Raw genomic sequence first — 15081 nt, forward strand, 5'->3', positions numbered from 1 at the left:
CTCCCTTCCGTCCTCCCTTCCGTCCTCCCTTCCGTCCTCCCTTCCGTCCTCCCTTAATCTTAAAAATCATATAACTTTTGTATCCATCCAATTTTCAATGTATAGGAACAAAACCCACCTTAAATAATATTCAATTCAACCTTCATCAATAGAACTATACAGCTCTATAGAACTTTTTAGAATCAAGCTATTTATGCCAGCTGTATACATGTATGCTGAGAGTATGAAGATTTTATTTTAACTAATTCAATATCAGGGCATTAAAAGCCTATAGTCTCATAAACAAGACAGTGGACATCCAACAAGTTTGTCTTGAAGAATTATTGAAGTGTCATGAAAGTATTAACCTGTATTCTCCAGGTCACTCAAGGACTATTCCAGTATAGAAAAATAAGGCTTGTTATTCAAGACAAGTATGTCCCCTGAGTCCTCAAGTGAACTTTGAACCAGAACTGTCTTAGCAATTCCAAGAGACCTCCTTTTTCATTCTTGTATTCAATTTTTTGTATTTGCTGAATTCTTTCATTTTAACCACATTTAGAGTACCATTCCAAGCCACGAAGAATAAAATTTTTGAGGAAACCTCTGATCCAGCTGAATATCAATATACTTTGTACTTTTCCTGCACATTCTGTTCTACTCCAGAAAGGCTTTGCTTCTCTTGCTGCTCTTTAAAATACCTACAGCTGTATTAAAACCTAGCTCTTTTCCTCTTGTTCAGTAACCAAACACAAAAATGGCATGGAACGGACAAACAGTGTACCTATCATTTTTGTACAAGAGAGTTTGGTTTGACTTGAGGTTTTGTTTTTACGTTTCTCTTATCTGAGTGATTTGTCTAAATTTCATTATCATTTTTTAATGTTTAGTAAGTACAGGTCCAAGACTAACATTAGATTTATTCAGCAAACAGAGCAGTTATGTAGGCATCCAGCTGAGGAAAGAAATACAGTCATGTTGACTGGAGTCGTTTCAAAGCTTTTCTATTAGGCATCCCAGCAGAGTCTCTCCAGAACAGGCTGCCTGTGGATTGCTATGCAAAGAACATGGCAGAGAATTGTGGCCTAAATTCTAAGCAACATATCATGTGGAGGATTTGACATGTCTAATGAATTTGGCTGCAGCTTGGGGTTAAAATAAATTCTTCTAAAATGCATTACCCACTAAGAATATTAGCTTCAGAAATCAGCTTAGTTACATTTATTGACTAAATTTATTCTGGAGCACCAAGAAAGAGGGATTTTTTTCTATGTACAGAAGTACAGTACAGAGGTGCTTTCCAAAGGGACTGCCCCTTGCATTGCCGTCTTAAGTGAGGGGTCTGGAGCACAAGTCTTTTGAGGAGTGACTGAGGGAGCAGGGGTTGATTAGTCTGGAGAAGAGGAGGCTCGGGGAGACCTCTTTGCACTCTACAACTTCCTAAAGGGAGGTTGTAATGAGGAGGGGGTTGGTCTCTTCTCTCAGATAACTAATGATAGGACTTGAGGAAATGGCCACAAGCTGCACCTGGGGAGATTTAGATTAGATTTAGATTTTTTTTTAGATTTTACTTTCTCTCAAAAAGTAGTCAGGCACTGGAATGGCCTGACCAGGGATGTGGTGGAGTCACCATCCCTCACAGTGTTCAAGAAATGCAAGGTGCTACGAGATATGATTTAGTAGCTTAGTGGGTAGTATTGGTGATAGGAGGACAGTTGGAATAAATGATCTTGTAGGTCCTTTCCAACCTTGTGTTTCTGTGTTTCTAAATCACTCTAACAGATCTCTCCCTTTTGAGTGACAGGTTTATCCTTCTTAGCCTTTTGGAGAAGAGCTGCGTTTCGGGTCCAGACCCCTCCCACCTCTCTCAAATCTAACATATGCTGATGCCTATAGCTTTTCAGGTGTCACTTTTATATTAGTTTCCCTGGGTTCAGCAGTAGATGTACAGTTGCTACTGCCCTTTCATCCTATGTTGGTTGGGAATTGAGGAGTATAGTTCTTTGTATCTGTGTGTTAGGTCCCACTTCAGATATATGCAATTGCTTGAGTCACCCTTCTGTAGAGTAGAAACCACGGGATGAGTTGTTGACAGCTTTTGTGCTACTGAAATGGGAAAGAGAGAAATGATATGGTTTTTGCACTCAGGTATAGGCAAGCATTGACCTAGTGTGTCCATAATTACTCTCACTCAGGTACACGCCCTAGGTTCCCTGGCAGATGAGAAATACAGTCCAGGTCTGTTACCCATCTTCTGTGCTCTTGTGGGAAGGGTACAATGTGCGCATCATTTCCCATGATGCAGATCTGCCAGTGGCCTGCCTATAGATCTTTTCATTTCACCAATCTCTGTCTCTCCAATTTAGAGACTGGGAGGAAAGAAATTGTACTGTTCAGGTAATAGCATTATGTAGTATAGAGTGAATCTCCTCTAAAATCCAAAAGACTGGGAAATGATTGCTTAGACTAAAAATCTCTCATAAATCCAAAGGCGGGAAAAAGATTTTTTTTTTCTTTAATATTAAAAGTAAAAGAGACAGCATCAAAACAAAATGATGAAGTAATCAGGAGCTTTTTCCCTTACATATGCTGCTTTTCATTTTCATAGTATTTTTCTTCCTTTGTGATTGATTTAGTCTTTTAATGGTACTATTGTTTGAAATTTTAGGAATATTGAATTTCAGATAAAGTTGTAATTGTTATACTATATATATATATATATTTGTAATATATGAATAAATGAATGCAATGAGATAACAACAAAACCTAAAAAGGGAGAGACAACAAGCTCTGGCACATGAAAGAAAACCATTTATTTCCTGGGAGATAGGTCACAGGAATAAATATGTATCTAGCTGACATTTATTTGTATCTTATTCAAGCAGAATAAAACTAAAATTATGTCACATGCCTATAGGCTGCCCCAGCATAAACCATAGAAATGTAGAAGGGATTATTTCATATCTGCATTTTCATTTGCTTCTTTTCAAAGATACAAAAGCAGCTCGTTCTAGTTTCTCAGAAATCATTTGGTAAAATAAATCCCTTTGAAATAGAAGACATTTCCGCTTAAATACTTTTCAGCCACTTCATGATGTAAATTGAGGGGCAAATACAGCTGCAAATATTGACCTTGGAAAAAACATTATGAGAGCTAGTTAAAATTAAAAATATCATTTGTGGAAAAAAGCTATACATGAATTTTCCACTTAGGGCTTTTTGTGCTGGAGCAACAGTATTGGTATTGGTGAAAAGTATCTAGTACTGAACAAAATTATTATTTTATACCAGAGGTAAAACCTATGATTTGTCCTTTACAAGTAGCGGTCAGCCTTTCTTTGCAACCATGAATGGTAGTAAGATGACAAAGAAAAAAGCAAACGATTTGTTAGAAACAACCTAATTTGCTTTATGTCACATGAAGGAGCATGATTTGTAAGACCAGTTTAAAGAAACTCTGAAATTAATAGGCATTATAAATTCATAATTTTACCAAATCCTGCCCAATGTGGTGCACATTGGAAAGGACAGTAATGATGTTCACTTTCAAAAGAAACATCTGGAAGCAAGGCTGCTGCTGTTTTGCTCCTGCTACCATTTTAGTTTTTGCAAAACAGCCTGATGATCAGATCATTTACTCCAGACAAGAGAACTGTATTCTCAGTTTTGAAACCCACATCTTCTACTTCCCCGGACAGGGCATTAGCCAGGGCATTTGCTTCAGTCTTCCTGTTTAAGTTGTCTCACTTTGAAGCAAAGAATGTAGGACAGAGCCACAGGAGAGTAAGACACTGTGAAATCTAGAAAGGAGAGAAGTCTATAAATCTAGGATGAGAGATTCTTGGATGGATTTACACTCTCGGGGTTATTTCAGTTCTTTCCTCAGGAGATTTGATATGAAGCATAAGAAATTGCTAATGCACCCATCTTCCTAATTTCTTCTTCCTCTTTTAAAGAGGATTGGATGGCTGTTCTTAGCCAACTGCTCTGGAATGTGGGTGTTCTTTTCACCCTTTTCTAAGTTTTGGAAATTGGTCAAAGTTCAGACTCAAGTTTAACATTTCTTAACCTAGCTACTCTCCTGTCCAGCATAAAGATATTTCTTGTAACTCCTCCAAGGTATCTGGTTCCCTTCCTGTACTTCCTGTATAGGGAAACTGTTTTGAGGTAGATGACATCCTGCTCTTAAAGGTCTTGGAGCTTGGAAGTTGTGTCATTGTATCTACTTTCGTTGGATATGTCCCAAAGTTATTTCTCTCAGTTTCAGGGAACTGTTATCTTGTTCTTGCAATCCCAACAGGTTATTCTGCTAGGAGACATGTAGGTATGGCCAGAGCTTCCACATACTGCAAAAGTTTCTGCAACAGGCTAGGTAATTTGGTCATAGTCCCTATTTTTCAATGTCTGGAGTTACAGGTAACAGGACAAGGCAATATGAAGGAAGTTTTACTATTTACAACTTCCTTTTGATATCAGATTTCATTTTCTCTGAAACTGGAAGATTTTGAATATCTCAAAATGAAGCATATATCTGTGTTTTGTTCAGCCCTTCTTTTGCAAACATTGCCTCTCTGTATTATCTCAATGTGCAGCAAGGAATTTACTCCCACTGAACTAGATGATTAAAAACAAGACTTCGGTAAAAAATGTTCTGCTGGAAAACACTGTAGAACATCTACAGTGCTATTCAACTAATCAGTATTGCTTCCCTGTGGTACAGTTTGTGGGAATTATGAGCTCCTGCAATGTTTCTATAAAGGAAAACTAATACCTGTTTCTTCAAGAATGCTCAGTTGTTATACAACCTTTCCTCACATGGACTGAAAGATGGGAATACAGCTGAGTTTTATGAAGTTGTTAAAGTAACATTTTTTTTAACACAGTTAAAAACATATATATATATATATACACACTTCTTTCTTCTTCAAATACTGTGATTCCTGCTGTTTGAAGCATAATTATATAGAGTGAATATACCTGTCATTTCTATGTACTCTGATACAACCACCTCATATTAACCTCTTATTTAGTCACATTATTAGCAGAATTAGCAGCTTGGATAGACTGTGGAGTTTTGCTTAAATGCTGAATATATAATATTGCCCTAAGTTCCTTGACATTTGCAGCAAATAACCATTGCTCAATTGTTGTCAAGAAAATTTCTGCTGTCAGATCAGCCATTGTTCTCATATTGAAAGCCTGCTTTGTAATATTACCATCTGTCCATTGTAATGAAAGACAGAGCTGGCTTTCATACCCACCCTGCAATTTTTTGTAAAAGCTTACTATTACACATACAACAAACAGTTCTGACATACTGACTGATAAATTATTACTTCCCACTTCACTTAGATACTACTGTGTTCCAACTAAAAAAAAAAAAAAGGAAAAAAAAAAAACACAAGACATACATTAATCAAATTATGTATGTTGTGTTTTTGTTCTCTCTATACATAACAATAAATGTTATAATGTATTCCAAATAATCCAGTGTGTTCTTTCTATATGCAGAAAATGCTTTTCTGAAATACTTTACTTATTGTTCCTAAAACTATAAAAGTAAATCTCACATTACAATGGGTGCTTAATATTTACCTGTTCTTCCTTCTGTCATTTATTTTCACAAACTCCAGATTAATAGAATATTTCAAAGAAAGCTTTATTTTTTGTTTTTATTTTATTTTATTTTATTTTATTTTTTACACCATTAGGAGGATCCTTCTACTAGGAACCTCTTCCAAACTCCTGTTATCTTAGGGGAAAAGGCATTTCACATAACAAGCAAAATAAAAATTTAATGCATATCTATGCCTTCCTTCTCATACTTCCTTTTAGCTCAGATCCTAGCATCAACCACAACATTTGACTTTGTCTTTTTGTCTGTACATGTGTGACTTGAAATGGCATAGCTGCTGTACACTTTTCATCCTGTTTTCTTTCCTAAGGGAAATATCAATATAAGTGATAAGTAAAATATGTGAGGGATTGAATTATCAAATACTAATTTTGTTTCACATAAAAAGTGTTGTTATTAATTGTAAGATAATTCTGCAAAACCTGTCTTCTCTAATCTGTTTTTTACCTTCCCTTTGGTCTCCTCGGGATATACGTATCCAATACAAAATAGGGCTTCATGAGATTGTTTAAAACACATTAAGTTATATATATGTATTTTTTTTTTTTTCCAACAAAATTCTGGTAACACCTGATTTAGGCAAACCATCAGTCCTTCCATGTGTTATAAGACCATCAGGTCTTCTGTGTTTTATTTGGTATTTTCAATGTTAACCTAGCTGTGCTACTGCATATCACTTTTAAGTCCCAGGAGTCTTCTGAAGATTCTAGAAGTTTTTCCAGTGTTATGGCTGGTGGTGATACCATGCTCACTTTTGATCCCTAGGTGGATGATACTTTGTATGGACTTATTCTTCCTCTTACCCCAAGGGCTGTGCAGCCCTTTCAAGATCTTCCACTGATCCAAGTTGCTTCTCCAGTTGAAGTGTTGAAGGCTGTGTAAGTGGCACACCCTATGCAGCATCATGATTGCATGTATATATATAAAACTGTAGAAAGTGTACACATGGTGTAACCTTCTACAGTTCTCCTTTGCAGTAAACTCTTTCCCTAATCCCTTCTAGGTTGATCAGGTAAAAATTACCTAGCTATAGCATGTAGACATGTTGAAGAAGTGGGGTAAGAATCTGAAGAGAAGGGACTCAATATAAATTATTGTTTCCACTTTTTAACTACACCAAGTTATTATGAATTTTAGGATATTGACATAAACCACAAAAAACACTTCCTTAAATTACTCTCATATTTCCTTTATGCTCTCCCATATTACTGTGTGTGTGTAAACACAAGGAAAACTTCACAGTGAATCACAATATGCATAAATGTCACATAAATGGCACTGGTATTTTAGTAGTACCATTAAATTTACATGAAGCTGATGATTGTCAATAGAAGTCAGGATGAAAGGATCTCTTTTCTTGAAAATTATCTGTGTATCACAGATTAAAACAGGTGACTCAGTTTTGAAAGGTTGTTCTTCATACACCACTACAAAAAGTCTTTCTAGCCTCTGCATAGCTGTTGTAAACTATAGAAAAGTATTTATAGGATAATACATTACTCAGACTTACAGCTTTCCAGCTGCATTATACATGTTTGCACATCCATTGGAAAATTTTTGAGATCCATTGGACAGGACAGTATTAAAGTCAATCTGAAAAAAAATAAAATAAAATAAAAAAATAAAAAATATACCACAAAGATTCCATAGAACTGCACAGGAAGACTGCATCAGTGCATCAAAACATGGAAAGTTGTTAGAAATAGAAGAAAACAGTTTGTCATTAGAAAGCTCTCAAAAAGGTTTTATATTAGCTGAACAAATTTGACTCAGTCTAGAATGACAACAAAGCAGAAAAAAACAGAGAGATAGGACTTGTTACATGCATTCAGAAAAACAGTTTCCAGTAGGGTTGCCTAACTTAGGTCTAGAGGAATGCAACAACAGCATGCTTTTTTGGTGCTACCATAAAATTATTATACTGTTACAGTATTTCAAATCCTTTGCATAAAATTTACACAGATTTGCAAGAATTTTATAACAGATGTCAGCTGCAAATCATGCTGGTAAATAATTTATATGTTATTGTCCCAAAAATAAGGTGCTTAAATTGTCAACACAAAGGCTTAAGATAACATTTTATGATATTGGTGGTAGACTGAAATATGCCTGTAATTTTGAAACACAGCTGTTTCACGTTAGCCAAGACATTTTCTGTGAAATGCTTTACAACCTATAGAAAAAGTATGCATTTTTACATTTTATATCAACAAAATAACTTTAGAGTGGTAATTCTCAGAGGAATAAGAAAGAAGAACATGTGAGGTAAAGTCATGTATTTCCCCTCACTGGGCATGTCTAAGTATCCATTCAGGGTCATGACTGTACCTTTTTTCTTGCCAGAGAATGGCTTGCAGGAAAATTTTGCCCCACATTCATTTATCAGTACAGTAGGTAGTATACTCCCTGGGGGACTTGATTTTGGGTCCTTACATATGAGGCTTTCCTAAAATGGCAATATTTTAATTATTTTCTCTTAAACCTGAATGGCCTGGTTTTGGCATTGAGAGCTAGATGGAAGTGGGCATTAGGTGGCAAGTATAGCTGTACAATTCTCTCTCACTGCATTTTTTTCCTTCTCTGAAGCTTTTTCTGTTTCTTTGTTGCTATAACTTTTGTTCATCCTGCCAGTGACAGAGCTAGAGGGGAAGAGTCAGAGGAGGGAACTCAAACCCTGGCCTTATTTCCATGTTGTTAAAAACAGTTCCAAATATAAAATCAGACAGGTAAGCTGATTTCAGAGAAGAGGAACCTGGGCTCTGTACAAAAAACAGATTTAGGAATTTTTAGTTTTATTTTGTTTCAATATCAGCTCTTTAGGAATTATCATGTCTCACCTATTCAAAAGTTTAACTGACTCAGATTCACATAACTCAACTAGATGTGGATTGTATAATTTTGGAATAATTTTGTATAATTCCTGCTTCAAGAACTGCACTAGTTCTTAATTAAATCATAGTAACATAAACATTCTGTCTCCACAAGAATCTGGCATCTGCTAGCCTCACAGTCAATGCTTGCTTTTATAATTGTAATATTATAATGGTTTTGTCCCCATTTCATGAGACTGTGAACTTGATCAGAATTCTATTGAAGCTGCTATCCAAACTTGCTTCAGTTGAATGCTTGTGTCTGTACTCTATGTGGTGTATGTATTTGGAGGGAGTAGGACAAGGAGGCTTGACACTGCTAAATTTATGCAAGTCACAAACATATTTTTTCCCATTGTACAAATTCTTTTGAAGCCTCCTGATGTCTCTTCAAAAAAAAAGTTCAATTACCCATCGCTGCAGTATCATAAATCATAGCAAAATGCTAAGTGGAAAAGAGAGATATTTATTTCAAAAATTGTAACATTTTGTTCACGTTGGTCACTGTATTAATGCAAAATCTGTATCATGACTATAGCATTAGTATACCTATACGGAATGCACCTCTCATTAGATCATATTTTTGAAGTAATTTGTAAGAATGATGTTAAAACTGTTACAGCCTACTGATATCTGTATTAATAAAAAGAAAGTGGGGAGTAAAGCATTAGAACAGGTTTTTTTTTTTTTTTTTTTGGTCAATATTTAGATATGATTGCTGCTTACAGCTACTTAAAACTTTTCAAAAGTTTACTTTTCACTCTTCTCTCCACCTCCAGAAGTAAGTGAACTGCTCTTTAAATCTCATGCTTCCTCAAACAGGTCATGTTTTCATGTTGGAGTGCAACTGCAATATCCAAAAAGGTGAAAAATAAATTGGATTCTTATGACATTCAAGGGTACAGCATATGAAACTCATACACAGGCCAGGTAAATTATAATACTCCAGGTATATTTGCTCTGTGCAAGTGTTCGAGCTCTGTATCTGTACTTTAAAATGGGAATGATAATTTTCTTATTTATTGATAATTTTCTTATTTATATGATAATTTTTCTTATTTTATTCTTATTTTACTATGTACCTATCTAATGAGGGATCACTTTGGCATTTAAAATAATAAGTAATGATGATGAAATTCAGTATTCGAAATTCACATTTACTTTAGTAATAGTTCTGTGTGCCTAGAAACTGAAAATATCTGTTAACAATTCTAAGATACACTTTTGAGCTTCTACATGGAATAAATAAATAAATAAATAAATCACTTGATTAGAGACTCACCTGATGGAATAAAGTACATTTCCATTTTTGAAAATTCTCAGTAACTTATTATCTGTTGTAACTTCATGAAAGTTGGCACCTTTTTCATTAGCAAAGAACAAATCAGGTTTCCAAATTGAATCCAGCATGGATGGATCTAAGTCTAAAGAGTCATCTGGATATTCACTGTATGCAAGTCGTGGATCATTCCAATTCTGGCGGAGAAAGATGTTCACTCGGTAATCCTGAATGAAAGAGAAAACACGCAAAGCTTTATCAAGCATAGGGATTTATCTTTTATTTCATTTCTTAGCCATGTAATCCCCGGTCCATCTGTGTATGACAAAAGAATTACTTAGCTGAATGCCAACATGATACCTATTTGTATTAGTGGGGACACAATGGATAAGAATAATTTCAGGGCAATTGAAAAAATCCCAAAATAAGGAAATCCAACCTCTGAATACAGTCCATATAACGCCATATAACTCTATTCCTACAGTAGCATGGTCTTGAGATAGAAATCAGAGAAACATACATAGTTTTATGGCATTACCTTTTTCTGCTCAACTTCCCTCTCTGAGGCAGTGAAAGTCTGTCCTGCTGTAAGGGAACCTCAATTCACTTCTTTCTTCTCTCTCTAATCCTTACATATTTTAGACATACCACTTAGTCTTTCTGTGTTTCAGTTCCTTATTGAAAAATTCTGTATTATTTTGCCATACAGCTGTATGAGAAGGACACACTTGTTCCTCTGTTTGAATGTGACGTATTTCTGTCTGGACACATTATTAAAAAATTATAATTCCTAAAGATGGATGAAAATATTTGTTTTGGAGAGAATGAATATTAGCATATAATTAAATTACATCAAGAACAGACAGAACTGATATGCTGTGCATATGATCATAGAGCCTATGATTTTATTGGTCATATTATGATTTTGGTCATATTATGATTTTCCTCCTTATTTGCACAACTGCATTAGTGAAATAAGATGAAAATAAAATATAAACTAAGACCTTGTTAGGTGCAGAGGTGAAATGGGAGCTGGCTCTCAGAGCTATATTGACAAAAACCAAACAAAACAAAACTTTAAAAAGAGAACATTTTGAGGCAGCATCAGAAACAAAGAAGTATTCTGGGCTGAGCAATTCAATTTGGCCAGTAACAATGGGTAACAGTTATTAGTAGGTAGAGTAACTAGTAACCCTATTTGTGTAAGTGGGGTATCGCTGAAATTCCAGTATGGTATAATTATTTTGTCTTCTAAAACTTGGAATAAGTAGTCATACAGCTGTGAGATTTATGCCAACAGACATAATGAAGGACAACAAGTACCTCAATATGCAGCATTTACTCTTGGGAAACTGTTCTTTATATCTTCAGCATCCTGCTGTTGTGGTCAGTTTAATTACTCAGCTTGAATAAAGGTAGACAAATATGCTAATAACAATGAGATAATACTGCATATCATATAGAGAAATTCCCAGTAGATAATTTTATATTCATATATTCTTATAAAGACAAAGCCAGTAGTTAGAAAACTATGCCTGGAGAATGAAATTCATTCAGATTATTGTTTTCAGCAGATGTGGTAAAGATTTGTTAAACAATTTATAATTGCTATTATTATTATTTTGTTAATTCATTTTAATCACCCTTTCAGAAAGGGACTGCAAGAAATTTTGCTTCTCAAAAGCCATGAAAAATCCCTAAAATAAGTAGTTGGTATTTTTTTTTAATATGTACTATGGCATGATGAAAACACAGAAAGATATAAAATTAAGCTTCTCTTTGCTCTCCTAGCTCTAAACCTGGTGCACTGGGTGCGAGCACTGCAGCTTTTAGGAAGAGTTCATCTGCACTTCAGCCAAACCCAGCATGTACTTTTTAGTATATACAACCTGAAATAGTTTATTTTTCTTTCTTGAGCATGATTAACTAATGAATGTTATTACTTATACAGTAAGGAGTCTCTCATAAATATAATACAGATTGATGTAAATGCATACCAGGAAGTTGAAATGGAAGGGGAAAATGGAGGAATACAAATGGATGAATTTCCTTTAAGTCACCTTAAGCTATTCTATATGTCAATTTGCCTAAACTGAGTCAAAGTATATGGGTTTAAATTGCTTCCAACTCTTAGGATGAAAAAATAATAATAATAATAAAAAATAATAATAATAAAATCCCAGTTAAATTCTAGTGAAGCAATTTTTCATTATTCTCTCACCTGAGAAGCCTGACTTAAATTGGCTCTCAATATCAATTACAAAATAAATAAATAAATAAATCCTAATCTGTAAAAGGAAAGAGATACACATTCATTGACTTAGCTTATAATTACTCAAGGCTTACCTGCTTTAAACAGGTAGGATCTTTTGATGCCAATATGGAGAACAGAATTAAACTGACAGAATTGATCTGTTTTCCTACAAGAGGATTACTATACCTGTGTGCTACTTGCCCAGACTCAACTAACTCAGCTGTGCTGGGAAAGTTCCTCTGCAGGGACAGCAAAATCATCATCTAACCTGTGACAGCATCTACAGCCACCACTATAACCACAAGCTGCTATCGTCTACACAGCCACTGTGGTCTGCTTCTGCAGAATAAGGTTGTTTTATGGGTCTACACTTGTTCCACTGCCATTCAAAACCCTTAGTCACATGGTGAACTTTCTTAGGGGGTCAGGATTCAATAAAATCAGCACTGGGGCATGGTGAACTTCAATTCAAGTCCAATAAAAATATGCCTGGAAAAATATTTGAGGAGTTTCTAGTGAAATCATAAAAGTCACATAGAATGTAGATGTATTTGCTGAAGTCTAAAATATAAAGTTATGTTCATTATGTTTCTATCAAATTACAGGGAAAACATAAAGACTTTTTGGAACTTATTTGTATCAATCTTATTAACTACATATATTGTAAGTGTTTGAAAATCAACCATGAAAAAGGACCCATTTTTTTAGGTTACATACATGCACCGAGTGATAGACCCCCATGGTTAGATTTCTTCCTCTCTAGGTTTCTACATCTGTTGCCATCAGTTCCATTTTACATAATGCTGTAAGAGCTTTTTGCACATGATGGAGTGGTTTGGAATTTACTTTGTACACTAAATGCTGAATTTGATCTTCAGTACCTAAGTTATGACAAATGTACCGGACAGAGCTGTTCACCTGCACTAAAAGGAGAGCAGAACACAAGAGAACTGCTAAAGGCATGGGGGAGCAGGAATCGTTTAAACAGATGTTACGAGAAAGAAGAATCAATATCAGGAAAAATAAGAGCCAGTGGAATCTTTGCCTAAAAATGCAACCAATGTTTTGAAGAAGCAACTCAAAGAAAGCATAATTTTGTAATCATAGCATGCTATTTGTTTTATTGAATTTGTAGATCACCCCGTAGGGTATGAGACTATTTGGTCAAGCAGTTGTGTGTGTGTTTGCAACAGGCTAATTACAAGCCCTTAGCAATTTTGCCATTTATTATTCTGTTCTTGATATAATACTGTGGTTAAAAAAGAAAAAGAAAAAAAAAAAAAAGGCCAGATTAATTCCACCACTTGCATATAAAATGCAAAACAAAGCAGAAAATGGGTTATTTTCTGAAACAGAGTGCTACACTCTTCAATTCAGTACTGAACTTGTTACCACTATCTTAGAGTAAAAATATATTGCCTTTTTGTTTTGCAATTTCTAATATGAGTTTTTCCTGTGTAACATATGGTCTCCTGGCTTGAAGGACAGTTTTGCTTTTTGTTATATTGATACAAAGGTGGTACAATATGGAGATCTGATGGATACAGGTTGTTCATTATAGTTGTCTTCTCTCTTAAGTTTGTTTTCTCCTTCCTACTGATGTACATGGTATGCTAGTAAACTAGTATATTACAGAATGCATTAGCTGTTTTAATTCTTACTGGTGAGATTTTCTAAAGTTGCTATCTAAGTCTCTGAAATGCATGCAACTTTTCATGCATTTTATTGCTGCTTTGATTAGTAGAATTAGACAGGGTGCCCTGTGGTGTACTAGGACTATGTGGTAATAGCATCTTTCCAGTTTAAATTTGTTAACCAGCCACAAGCACTGTGGCTGCACCTTAGGTACCTAATTACTTTGGGTAAATTGTTAGAGTTTCCTTATTTTTCGTTTGCATACCTGAAAATTTCAGACTGGACCAAAAGCCTATTCAGCTAATCATTTCAATATGTCTTTGGGGAAATTCCTCAAGTACAGAAACTCAAATATTTAAATTTAAGTAAACCTCTCAAATCAGTAGGTCATTTTGCATGTAGGTTACCACTTTCACTGCAAAATCAGAGAAGACCCCTCTCACTGACATCTGAGAAATGTAAATATAGAATATATTAAATCTTAAGGATCTCCCAGTCTTTTCTCCTGCTTAATAGTTGAAATTCCATTACCAAGATTATTTATGGTGCAGCCTCATCTGTAGTCATGTTGAAAAAAAAAAGAATAAGTAAGAGAATGTTAAGACAATAATGATACAGGGCTGGACTGGATAGCCAGTTCTTTGAGAGGAGACAGGAAATTTTGATTTCTTTAAACTGGTAATGTAAAGACAAGCAGAGGACTCACTTGCCATCCATAAATATATTGAAGGGTAAATACTAGAGGGGGAAATCAGTTTGAGTATAAGGGCAAGAACATCCTTTACAATAAATACATTTAGAATGGACTGAAATGGCTCACACTTTATCTTATCGTGCTAATAAACATTGGTGATCTTTTCACTGACATGATTTATTATTGCAAATACCCTCCCTTATTTTTCTTAGGTCTTTCCATTATTACAAGTCTGAACTGCAGCAAGGCTACTAGCAATCTATGGCTATATGGCAGTTCAATTAGTGAGTGAAAAAAAATTGCAACAGACTCCATGCTCCACCACTAACTGTAACCCATTAATCTGTCAGAGATTTACTATAGCGGCTAAAGAGAAATTAACTGTGATTTAAATTGATCACTGAGTACTTAACTTTAATTGACATGTCAAATCTGTGTCAGAGTAACAAGATCTGACTAATGCCAAACATCCCTGAGAACATGCTTTTCTGTACTGAATAGCTGCAGGGCATTAATTACAAGAAGCAATGTAGATATGCTGTTGATTATGATAAAGGGTTTGTCTGACTCACTGAATCTTCTTGATGATTAGTCCTGGAATAATTCCATGGTGGAAGCTCTCTTTCCAGAATTGAATCTGGGATTTGATAAAACAAAGGATGGTGTTACTGCTTTTACCACAGAGAACCCACAGTGAGTCTGGGAGTAACTGGCGTACTTCCTCACTTTCTTAAT

At 35.0% G+C, this 15081-nt stretch overlaps 1 protein-coding gene across 2 annotated transcripts in view; it reads right to left on the reverse strand.

The window, feature by feature from the left end:
- GLRA3 (glycine receptor alpha 3) overlaps window positions 1-15081 on the reverse strand; it is an 86147-nt gene that overhangs the window by 30020 nt on the left and 41046 nt on the right. For both annotated transcript variants that reach the window (XM_035325363.1, XM_035325365.1), the window contains exons 4-5: window positions 9767-9990; window positions 7125-7207 (exon numbers count right to left, since the gene is read on the reverse strand). In XM_035325363.1, coding sequence (XP_035181254.1) covers window positions 7125-7207; window positions 9767-9990 — 307 coding nt within the window. The remainder of the gene's footprint in view (window positions 1-7124; window positions 7208-9766; window positions 9991-15081) is intronic.

Source organism: Oxyura jamaicensis, chromosome 4 (assembly GCF_011077185.1).
Source record: "Oxyura jamaicensis isolate SHBP4307 breed ruddy duck chromosome 4, BPBGC_Ojam_1.0, whole genome shotgun sequence".
NCBI classification, from domain to species: Eukaryota; Metazoa; Chordata; class Aves; order Anseriformes; family Anatidae; genus Oxyura; species Oxyura jamaicensis.